We start from the raw sequence: 12,821 nt of genomic DNA on the forward strand, positions 1-12,821 counted from the left end.
AAGAAAGGGGTTAGGCACCTTGGCTGACAAATCATCACTCCCACTCTGCTCGATCTCATCACCGAAGGATAGTTTGCCATCAGCTATCGCACAATAGTGCCGAGACCATTTCTGCAACACAAGATAAATGCTCTTAAAAATGAAAGTCATTTGCGGTAGCAATACTTCCGTAACAGCTGAAACCTTTTCTGGATGCACGATATTTGATTGAGTGAACTGGTATAAGCACTAAAGACCATGTATAATATAAGCCATGGTCTTAGTCCGCATCATTAGGTTACTTCTCCCTTATGAGGTTCTCATAGCCCTCCACAATTTAAGTTCCCTGCTTTCGCCCAAGCCTTGTTTACCTATGATCCTATACCTGCTTTCACCCCAAGTTATGTTATCCAGGTTTTTTTCTACCTTGTTCAATGTAAGACAAGACTCTGTCACTGTTGTTTTTTTTGCTGGTTGTAATGTAAACCGAAGTGATAATTAATCCTGTTAATTGAACCTCGGTATATAAAGGTTATAAATAAATAAATAAATGAAGAATTCCAAATCAAACCACCACCTCAAAATTACGAGCAAAAAATAGGGACCCTCATAAATGAGCCGACTCCACCATTACAACTGGTGTGCACTGGTGCTCCACATTTTAATCATCTGTCCACATGTTTCATAGAAATGTCTTATTTATGAATTTTTTAATTGCACTTTTATGAAAAACACTTAGCTTATATACAGGCTGATGTAATATTGCGTAAAAAAACGTCTCTCCAAACTGGGCACACGTGTTTTGAATGCATGCACGTCCACCTCTCCCACGATGCTCGATGCAATACGCAAATAGGCTGCTGGGCTAAAAGGGGACGTGCAATGGGTCATTTGTGGGCCCTAGCGCTCTGCATCAGGTGCCCAGGAGACGTGGCTGTGTGCCCACAATAGCCTGGCCACAGCTTCCTCCCCACTCCCAGCAGGGCTGCTCCCGAATGGTCCTTTCCACAAGACACGTGTCAGTGAAAGGACCAATCCCCTTTCAGGGCAGCCTTCTGAAAGGGGATTGGTCCTTTCACTGACACGTGACAGTGAATGGACCAAATCAGCAGTAAGAGAAGGAGTGAATATTTAATATTAAGTGCCTGACACTTAATATTAATTTATTCACGCCTTCACGTACTGCTGACATCAGTTTGCATGTGACGAGCGCTATCAGCATCGTGCTCGATTGGACGCGCATTCTGGTCGCACTAATCCCCGTATTGCATAGGGGGTTATTTTAACAAGTTCAAAATGCACATCCAATAGTGTTACCTGGTGCACTAGCCTGAGCACACTATATTGCATCAGCCTAATAGTATCCTTACGCATCAATGCTCCACAATTTGGAACCATAGCCCATTGTAGCTATAGTATTATTTCCCTGCTCTACACAGATCCATGTTTCGAAAAAAAAAGTTACTTCATCAGGGTCTTTTTTTAATGAGGGAAATTTACTTTATATGGAAAACAACATGCATATTGTTGAAAATGCCATCTATGTACACACTTTTCCTCCCTGACCTAAACACACCTCCTGGAAACATCTCACCGCAGGGATAAAGGTTTTGCAGATTGTGGAAGAATACTCCAACTTTTACATGCATTGATGGCCGATAATTTTCAGATGGCACCTTTGCCAAATGGCTTTGAAAATGATCCCAACGCTGAATGTAAGATATTATTCAAAGGCATGTGTCTATCAGAAATGATACTGAAATGAGTTGGGAGCATTTCTGGTAAGGCGGCAATTCCCTGATCTAGAGTGTCTCAGCTGGATAGCAGAGCTTACCTCATCTATCGTGTCCCACATGTACAGTTCTCCTTGTTGCTTTTTTTCCTCTTTTTTGTCTTCCATATTCACATCCACATCTCCCAGAGACCCCAGTTTTTTATGCTAAGAAATAGTAACAGCACAGGTGTGAGGAATAGACAACTTCTTGACCACATTCGTCTATCCCATTACTTCAAAGTCTTCTGCTCATTGACAACCATTCTATATTCAGCCAGTCTGTTTGCATGTCTTTGTATCTCATTATATATATATATATATATATATATATATATATATATATATATTCTATGTAAAACATTATCAAATAAACATTCAGTATGATATATATACATACATTTATTGGTCAGCATTAGGATGGTGTGATAAATCATTCTGTAGCTATATTACTATTCTATAATAATTTGTTGCTACTAATTTCAATACAAACTTACCACTAGTTCTTTAGAAATGTTTGTCTTTTGCTGATGACATTTGGCTTCCTCTAAATGCCCACCTCTTCCCTTATTCCAGCACTGGTCATTCCCTCCCAACCAGAAAAGACTAAAGCTCAATTTCTTTCTTTTAACTAGGGTCAGATGTATTAAGAGGGCAGACAAGGGACTATCCCACCGATTTCGGTGGTATAGTCCATGCGTGTCTGTGCCTTGACCTCTCCTGCTGCTTATAAGTGGATGGCATGGTACGGTTCCTCTGCTCTTGGGAGAAACTAAGTGAAACTGGTGTAAACTGCAATATATTTTTTTATTTTATAGATTTATAAACCATCTATCTACAATACTAGGCAGGTTACAAAAGAATGTACAAACAATTAAAAAAAGAAATATAATAAACATAAAAATAAAAAAACTACATACCTAAAACTAAGCTAAAGAACAAATCGCATAAATCATAAACAAACAATTACATATAAAAACAATAAAATAAATCTCGGATGTGCTCAAGAAGTGATTCAAAGCAGCAGGCTGTCTCATGCTCAAAAATCATAAGATGTGTGCTCAATCGCTAAAACTCAGGAGTATCAAAATATTAAGCAGTAAAAACAATCAAGTCAAAAATGCCAAAGGAAAGATAAAAATGTAGATGCATTTTTTTTTTACTGGCTCTGGAGTGACTTCCTATAGACAAGGACCTGCTAGATAAAAAGTCCTTTTTCTGGTTTCCTCCAAATGAAGCAATGGAATAGATGGTAAATTTTGTGATGAAGAATGTAAAGTCCAGGTTGGACAATATATTTTCAGACGTGAATTAAATCACGGTGAAACTAAATTGATGGTTTTCTACACCAATACCATAGTTTTGAATTTGAGATGCCATGAAGCTAATGAAGTTTTTCAAGAATAGGAGTAATATGATCCCGATTACTGGTTCCCGATATCAGGCGGGCTGCAGCATTTTGGATCAATTGTAATGCTTTGTCATTGACTGAGGTAAACTAAGATAAAGAATATTACAGTAATTAATGACTAAGATAATTATAGCATGAACCACTATCCTCAAGTCATTCTGGGCCAAAAAAAGGCTTGAGGTGTCACAATAATCTCAATTTATAGAAAGAGCTGCGAACTACCCCCCAATCTGTGGTTTAAAGTACAGTGATGAATCTAAAATCACTCCTAGATCAGGTACTTTAGAAGAGATTTTAATATCATAACCTTTAAATAAAAAATGTGAAGGGGGAGCATTTGAAGAAAAACAGGATAAGAAAAGAATTTCCATCTTTATAAATTCAAAGACAACTTTTGAGAAGTTAACCAACACTTTATAACAGTAAGACAATGCGAAATCTTTCCTACGGCCTGATCAGTGGTGAAAGAAACTGGTAAATAAAACTGAATATCGTCAGTACAAAGATGATAGCCAACATCTGGGTTTGCTAACAGCTGACAAAGCTTAAACATATACAAATTAAATAAAACAGGGGACAATGAAGATCCTTGTAGTACCCCTCTATCAGGCTTAAACATAGTCGATGTTTAAGCCTGATAGAGGAAGACCTGTTGGAAATAATTTCCAAAAAACAAAACCAAGACTGTACTGTAGCTGAAAGACCCATCTCTTGCAGTCGACATAACAAAACATCATAGTCTATAGTGTCAAACGCCACAGAAGAACAAGGAAAAAAATCATTTCCATTATCAAATCCCCTAAGGAACACGTTCACTAAGGAAAACAATTGGCAGGTTAAAAACCAAACTGAAATTGGTCAAGCAAATTATGATCTTCAATCTTGGCATTTCATTGACGCAGAACTACCTTTTCCAATATTTTAGCTAAGAATGGTAAATTTGAAATAGGGTGGTAATTAACCAAATCTGCAGGATCAAGAGATGGGTCTTTCAGTATCGGAAGAACTGAAGAAATTTTTAGACAATCAGAAACAATATCCTCTGTCAGATAAAAGTTGGTTAAAATTGTCAGGAACTCAGCTATCTCCTCAAGCATAACCTTAAAATAAACACTGGAACATGAACTTAGGGGACAAAAGAGCTTACTAATGATACTCAAAATCTCAATTTTGGAAACAGGCTCAAAGTCCTCCCAAATCCCTTCTGTATTTAGTATCCACACTGCAAAGAAAGAATTCTACACGAGCAAAATAAATAAATTCCAACATAAACCCAGAACGCTATTCTCCATTGTACAAAACCTCACCAAATCCTCACATGACCAGAAAACACCACTTACCAAGAACAAACGCAACAAATTTGCAGACTTCTTTAGTGAAAAAATCAAGAACCTAATCAATAACAAACTCAATGTAAACTCTCAAAACATAAAAATGCAACCAAAATAAGCTGGTCCAACTTTGACCCATCCTCCACACTGGAAGTCCAAATAATCATCAAAAACATGAACCCAGCAAATCACCCCATCGACAGCATTCCCATACCAACAATCAAAACGATCGAAAGCTCTCTAATCAAAACTATAACCAACATTGTCAACCTATCCCTCACAGAAGGTAACTACCCCGAATGTTTAAAGTCAGCAATAATTAAACCCATAATAAAAAACAACCACCTAGACCCGGACAACCCACTAAACTACCGCCCCATATCCAACCTACCATTCATTGCCAAAATCATTGAAAATATCATCCACTCCCAGCTCACCGACCACCTAGAAAGAAACAACATCCTATACCCTACACAATTTGGTTTGTGCGCACCATTGTGCGCGACGATGTGCACGCGGCACAGTTGTGCGCGCAGCTCAGCGTGTGCCTTTATGGGTGCGCTCAAGTTAGGCGCCTTGGCCCTCCGGCCTCCCCCGCACATATCGCCGATCGAGGGGGGAAAATGGCACAGACGACCCTGCTGGCAAGATGACGACCCCCCTGGAGGGTCTCCACGAGTGAGGCCCCTCGCACCGAATCGGGGCCTAGCCAAATGAGGGCTGCTCAACCCGATTTTAAACCTCGTCGGGAGGAAGATCAATACAGCTATTTGAGTCTTGGAGACCGGAGACTTAAAAGTAAAGGTTTCTACCTTACCTGATCTCGGCGCTTACCGGTCGCGTGCCAGGGGAGAGAGAGAAATACCTTCACCGCCAGGCTCGAATTGGCACCTGCTGCCTTTCAGCCACCCTGAGGGCTAAGTCCACGCCGGTAGCCGGCCGCCGGACCAAGGCTCACCTCTGAGGGATATCGAGCATCACCTCAGGAAAGTCTCGACTATGGGAGAGACCCTTAGGTTTCACTGCAGGAGAAGCGGGGCTCTCTTCTTGCAGGAATTTTCCTTTTTCTTTCTTGTTGTAAATATTACACTATTCTCTTTTGGATAGTGTCCGCATCTGCTATGGAGACGGAGAAATACTGAGGAGTTGAGCTTGCTGCACGGGTATATGTAGGGTGACGTCAGCTTTGAAATCTGACTCCGTCTTCCATCTGCTATCAGGAGACCATAATACCCATTGGTCCTGAGTTCATCTGGCTACACGCTAGGAAATCTTCCTTTTTTTTTTTTTTTACTTACCTGGGCTAAGTGCTTACCGGCTGAGTACAGAGACGGTCTCTGGCTGCGAGGGGAGAGAGCTTTGGCCGTCACCGCCACACTCAGCTTCCTGCACCTGCTGCCTCTCAGCTGCTTAAGCAGCAAATTTCACGCCAGGAACCTGCTACCGGTTCAAGGCACACCTCTAAGGCAGTGGTTCTCAACCTTTTTTCGGCCGGGACACACCTGACAGATGATTCTCATATGCGTGACACACTGAACATGTGACCGTCACAGGGCTAAATGTAAACATACATTCTGTATCCACAGAAACCTCCTTGACCCCCAACAATGGATGCAGAGCAGAACTAGGGAATTACCTGTACAACTCACCACACAAAAAAGATATTCTGGTTCTGATGACACTGCAGTAAAAGCAAAACAAACTCCCTTTACTACCAGGCACAATACCCCTCCTTATGAAAAGGCAATAATTTGCCACTAATGCATGTCTTATTGAGAAAACACAACAAATAAGATTGAGACAAATGCCTACATGCTAGTAAAATATATTACCTCAGTCACACACTCAGAACTGACCTTCACCAAGTATAGAAAGTCCGCAAATTATAAATATGGAGACAGAAACTGGAATGGAAAACCAAAAAAAGCCACTCTGCATTAGGTGCAAACCTGGAGAAATGGAAAGAGAAATATAGCACCTAACAGAGTCCCAGGATCTGCAATAATGCACACAAACTAACCCGCACAAAGTTACACCTGTATTATGGAACACAAACAGTAACAACCCTATCTATGAAAAGGCAACATTACAAATATTAAACCAGGCCCTAAACACTAAAACACCTCCTATTAGGAAAACAGAACAAGCCAAGCTGCTATAGAGCCCCACACAGAAATAACTGTAAAACTATACTAATAAATATTACAAAACAGCTGATGAACAGAATAATATCCAAAAATTAAAGACTCATAAAAATTATTTAAAATTGTCGAAATATCAATAAAATATTTCAAAACAGCAGACACATCACATAATACTCAATAATTAAAGTGGCAGTCAATCAAGAAAAATAAACTTAAAATGCCACCTTTACTTACCCTCTCCAGCAACTCTCCTACTCTTTTCTCTTGCAAGCACATACCAGGAGCAGCAGCGGCTGCTGAAGCTCTGTCCTCACAGTCCTCTTCTTTAGGGCCCACAAGTCACTCACACACACACACACACACACACACACACCCCCACCCCCCAAGTAAACCTTACGACCAATCTGTCTCACACACAGACACCGGTCACCTCCCTGTCCAGTCTCTGTCTTTCACACACACACCCCAATCACCTCCCTGACCAGTCTGTCTTTCACACATGCCCCAGTCACCTCCCTGATCAGTCTGTCTCTCACACACACCCCAGTCACCTCCCTGAGCATTCTGTCTCTCATACACATCCCAGTCACCTCCCTGAGCATTCTGTCTCTCATACACATCCCAGTCACCTCCCTGAGCAGTCTCTCTCTCTCACACACACACCCCCAGTCACTTCCCTGACCAGTCTGTCTCTCATACACACTCCAGTCACCTCCCTGAGCAGTCTCTGTCTCTCACAAACACTCCAGTCACCTCCCTGAGCAGTCTCTGTCTCTCACAAACACCCTAGTCACCTTCCTGAGCTGTCTCTGTCTCTCACACACAACCTAGTCACCTCCCTGAGCTGTCTCTCTGTCTCACACACAACCCAGTCACCTCCCTAACCAGTCTTTGTCTCTCACACACAACCCAGTCACCTTCCTGACCAGTCTCTCTCTTCTCTCACATACACTTTGCTTACAGCCCCTTTAATTTCGCAATGGCAGACTTCCCAGTGCTGCCGCTGCCTTCTCAGCCGCACTGAAGCAGCAAACATTTATTTTAGAAAAATATGCCACGGCACTCAGGCCTTTCTTCTGGCTGCTGGGATATCCCTAGGCTCCCGTGGCCCCCCCTCCATCTGCCTGCTTTTACAGCTGCTAGGAGCTCCAATTGCCCCATCTGTAAGCAGCTGGCTGAGTGCCACTTTTACTTTAATCACGGCTCTGCCAAGCTCACTGTTGCACGGGGGAGGGGGAATCCCCGGAGCAACCGGCCTCTTCGTGCTTGCGACTCACTGCCGCAGTTCCCTGCCGCTTTGGAAGTGGGAAATCCTGGCGCGGCTGGCCTCCTCTTTGTTGCTCACCGCTGTGTTTAATTTCAGCACTTCCAGCCCGTGGCAGCCTTGCTTCAACGAGGTCGGGCTTCTTCGGCACCACGGGCCTGGAGACTGCTACTCCTCCCAGCCCCCCTCAAACCACCCCACCCTGGACTACGAGATGCCCCCCCCCCTTCCTGCTCCATTGACCAATCAGAGACTTCCTCCCACTGGGAGGAAGAAGGGAGGAGGCTTCCGATTGGCCTGCGGGGGCAGAAAAAAGGTAAAGGGAAGTATAACTGGGGCTGTGGGACACCGGAAGCCGCGACACACCAGCTGGTGCTTGGCAACACATTGGTGCGTCGCGACACACCGGTTGAGAAGCACTGCTCTAAGGGATCTTGGAAATCGCCTCAGAAATTCTCAACTGGGAGAGGGACCTTTAGGTGTCACCACAGGTGAGCGGGGCTCAATTTTCCTTCTTTAGAAAGTAGAATATCTCCTTCCAAAAGTTTTAGCAATCCCATAGAGAGTGGTACATCCACCATCTGTTGGAGACGGAGAATAATGGAGGGCTGAGGTCACTGCAGGGGTGCATGTAGAGTGACGTCAGCTTTGAAATCTAACTCAGGCTCCATCTGCTGGCAGGGGAGTATAATTCATTGCTCCTGAGTACATTTGGCTACATGCTAGGAAAATGTAAACTTAAATTTTCCAAAATAATTAGGTTCTTACAATCTACTTTAAAAGAGAATAGAAAATCGGAAAGTATAATTGGCAATGAATTTAACATACTGGGAAGACTGTAAACCAAAGCAACCCCCATCTGTCTGGCAATAGAGTTAAAGTTTCAAAATTGGGTATTAATTCAGTTTTTAATTCACTCAAATGCAATGCAGTTTTTGCACAAATAAGTAATCTTCCACACCTGCCTGGTCTAGATTGGGAAAATAATTGATAATGAGAATGATTAGTGTGATTAAACAGATTGTTATCAGAATCCATCAAGCATGTTTCTGTATAATGAACAGCCCTTAAGGAAAAGGCAGTATCCAAAGCATCTTACTTGATGATTACATGGAATTAAATCAGAAGGAGGCCTCTCTCATTCACAAATCTCTCTCCAGTCCTGCATTACAGGGCAGGACACAATTTCCTTTGTAATATCCTTTTCCCCATATGAGTTGCCTAAAGCAATGCACCTTCTGATAGGTGTACCAGCATTTTAGTGAAGTCTGCTCAGTACTCCTAATCAGCCATGTTAGAAGAATTTAAAGCTTTATGTCTGTTTTTCCTATTCCAAATTATCTTTCTGGACAATTCTTACCAGCCATGTGGTGGCAGCACCCCAGCTGCTAACAGACGGGTCTATCCAGTACCGAGCGGTAGGAAGAGCTGCGTTAGTGCCTACGGCACCCGCGGTTACCGCCCGCACAGTGCAGCTCACCTACCGCTCGATCCTGAACTCTAATTTCATGCAAATGCATGCCGCGGCTAATAAGTGGCAGTGAAGCCTTAGTCCCGCGCAACCCAGGATACTGGATAGAGCGCCTAAGGCTTCACGCCACGCTGGTATCTGTCATTTCAAATGTCATTTGAAATGACAGATACCAGGAAGCGAAAAAACCAAAAGCAAAAAGTAAGTCGCTTCGCCGCTTCACTCTTCCCTCCTCCCGGAGCAGGGCGCGAAAAGCAGCCTTGCTCCGGGAGGAGGGGAGAATAGACACGGACAGCGGCGAAGCGAAAAAAAACCAAAAGCAATTTTGGTTTTTTTTTCAAAAAGCTAAAAGTAAGTTACTTTGCCGCTGTCAGTGTCCCCCCTCCTCCCAGAGCAAGGCTGCTTTTCGCGCCCTGCTCCGGGAGGAGGGGAGAAGAGATGACAGCGGCGAAGCGAAAAAACCAAAAGGGGACCCGACCCGACTTACTTTTGCAGCCGTCCGGCATCGTTGCTCTCCCGCCTCGTCCGGGAAGATGGCTGCCAGCACGGGGGAAAGCGGCCCCTGTGCATTCAATTGGCTGCCGTGATGCCAAACGTCGTGACGACACGTCTTGAGCAGCCAATTGAATGCACAGGGGCCGCTTTCCCCCGTGCTGGCAGCCATCTTCCCGGACGAGGCAGGGGAGCAACGATGCCGGACGGCTGCAAAAGTAAGTCGGGTCGGGTCCCCTTTTGGTTTTTTCGCTTCGCCGCTGTCATCTCTTCTCCCCTCCTCCCGGAGCAAGGCTGAAAAAGCAGCTCCGGGAGGAGGGAAGAACTGAAGCGGCGAAGCAACTTACTTGCACTGGGGAAAGCGGTCTCCATGGCAGCCCCCGTCCTCTCCCCTCCTCCCGAAGCCAAAAAAAAAAAGCGAAAAAAACGTTGCAGCCCCCCTCCGGACATCGGAGGGGGGCTGCAACGTTTTTTTCGCTTTTTTTTTTTGGCTTCGGGAGGAGGGGAGAGGACTGGGGCTGCCACGGAGACCGGCACCCATGATCGCGGCCGGGGCAGGTGAGCGGGGGCTGGGGGAAAGCTTGCCACCTACCCTTACCCCTGCCTCTACCGCCTGGGTCAGGGTAGGCGGTAAGTTTGCAGGTTAAACGCGCGACAAAACGGCAGGGAAAGGTAGCGTTAGTCGGGGCGCGGGTTACGGGATGCTAGGGGAATAGCTAATTGGCTCGTTTGCATGCAATATCGAGCTAATTCGCTCGTTTGCATGCAATATACATGCCGCGTGCGGAAGGGGTTGCCCGGGGAATTTAGGACGCGGTAGGAGTAGGTTAAAGGGGATTCGGGATCGCAGGAAGGGCTAACGCGGCCGGAAAGTGAGTAAAAAGCGGCTTAGGAGCAGGGTAAACGCGACCGCACTTTACAGGATAGGCCTGATAAACTGATGTACTGAAACACCTCCATACTGCCTCGTAAAGGCATGCAACCCCCTCCCCATATAATCCTGACCTTTATAATGATTTTTTCTTTCAGCTGATTTGGCGATGGCAGCTGATCTGCGCTGGCTTCGACGGGCTTAGTGAGCAGGAGGTCCCCGAACAGGTCTTTGAATACTTTTGCCATGTGGCGCTGCTGTTCCAGCGAGCAGTGTTCTTCAATGGACAGTATTACCGGCAAACTTCAGAGCAAAAGAAAAAGGAAGAACAAGATTGAACAAACGGAGTGGTCTGGCACCTGCCCAGAACTGTGACTCTGCTCTCCAGCCCCCAAGCTAGGCTTAACTGGGCTGTCCACAATCCAGCGTCTGCTCCCTGGTAGGGCTCCGAGATCAATAGGAAAGGACTCTGAAATGAAAAAGAAGCACGACAGAGGCCAAAGGGAGAGACAAGCAAGGCTGGGGGAGGAGAAACAAACCCAATGTTTAATGAGAGAAGGATCCAGGAGAAGAAAGAGAATCTCAGAGTGGAAGGAGAGAGCAAAAGTCCATTGTATCCATTTGTATTTCTCCAAATTATACCATCTCTAAAGCGCTGAAAACCTACTCAGATGTGATGAATGCATGATCCTTAATTGCTTGCACCACATCATCAAATTTGATTTTGGTTGTACGTGTCCATCCGTGGTAAATGATTGGTTTGCCATCTGGGCCATCCCAACAATCCACTGAAAAGCAAGAAAAATAAGACAAATTAATTCAGTCTCCTCATAATACGTCCAGATGCCTTTTAATGTGACAAAAGTGTTTCCCATCCCTTGGAGAAGTGAAGGATTAACAGCCCTGGTGAGAGCTAGGTAGCCACTGTGCCACCTTCCACACACAGCTCTGCCAGTGCATTATTAAAGTTCGTTCCTAATTTCTCGTTTCTATGTATACTTAGTTCCAACCAGTTTATGTTAAATGTAAAATAGTACGACCTCTTGTCATACTATTCCAATTGTTGTTTTGTGAACCGATGTGATGTACGCCAACGAATGTCGGTATATAAAAGCAAATAAATAAATAAATCTGGTTTTGCATCATCCCACCACAGGTGCTCAAATAGCAGCCACCAAGGACTGATCTGTTTGGTAAAGTTGTGATGTTCATAGGGGCTACTTAAAAAGCAATGATCTCATTTCACCTGGGATTTCACAGCAGAATTTATAGCTAAGACTGCAAGAGCGACAGGTTTGTGCACTTATCCACTGCTCCATCCACTTGACTCCAATCCTGCACAGACTGTTTAGTTCCACCAAGAAAACCAGTGCTACCCAAGTCACTTACAATTCTTTGGTGCATACATTTACAGACTTTATGAAGAAACAGAATGGAGAAATTACTTACCTGACAATTTCATTTTCCTTAGTGTAGACAGATGGACTCAGGACCAATGGGTTATGTGCTCCCCTGGTAGCAGATGGAGATGGAGTCAGGTTTCAAGGCTGACGTCACTCTAGATATACCCCTGCAGTGACTCAGTCCTTCAGTATTCTCTTCAAATCCATTGTGGACAAACTATTAAAACTTAATTAAATCTTGATTAAAACGGATAACCGTAACTGTATTATTTATTTATTTATTTGAGGGTTTTTTCTTGACCGACCATCAGAGATATCATGCTGGTTTACATATAACAGGGGTAAAAAACAAAAGCAGGAAGAGAGCAGTTACAAAAAACAGGTTATCAGGGAACTGGGAGGTGCTGAGTTAGATGCACGAGGGAGCGATAGCTAAAGGCATGAAATCTGAGAAGCTAACTTATGTACATAATCTGAGTCTTCAATGTTAATAAGTTATACAGGAGAGTAAATATCCAATATCTCGTACAGTGTGGACAGGTTAACGGCGTTGAAAGATTTCTTGCAAATGGATGTCGGGAGGCAGCACAGGGAGTACAGACAAATATTTATTTATTTATTTATTTATTTAACATTTTTCTATACCGACCTTCAAGGTTGAATACCATATCAGGTCGGTTTGTA

General features: G+C 44.0%; 1 protein-coding gene across 1 annotated transcript in view; it reads right to left on the bottom strand.

The window, feature by feature from the left end:
* Positions 1-12,821, bottom strand: part of PLCG2 (phospholipase C gamma 2) — a 218,670-nt gene that overhangs the window by 76,490 nt on the left and 129,359 nt on the right. Inside the window, exons 13-16 of the mRNA XM_029608130.1 lie at positions 11,402-11,522; positions 10,869-11,037; positions 1,814-1,918; positions 19-111 (exon numbers count right to left, since the gene is read on the bottom strand). Coding sequence (XP_029463990.1) covers positions 19-111; positions 1,814-1,918; positions 10,869-11,037; positions 11,402-11,522 — 488 coding nt within the window. The remainder of the gene's footprint in view (positions 1-18; positions 112-1,813; positions 1,919-10,868; positions 11,038-11,401; positions 11,523-12,821) is intronic.

This window comes from Rhinatrema bivittatum, chromosome 7 (assembly GCF_901001135.1).
Source record: "Rhinatrema bivittatum chromosome 7, aRhiBiv1.1, whole genome shotgun sequence".
Lineage (NCBI taxonomy): Eukaryota > Metazoa > Chordata > Amphibia > Gymnophiona > Rhinatrematidae > Rhinatrema > Rhinatrema bivittatum.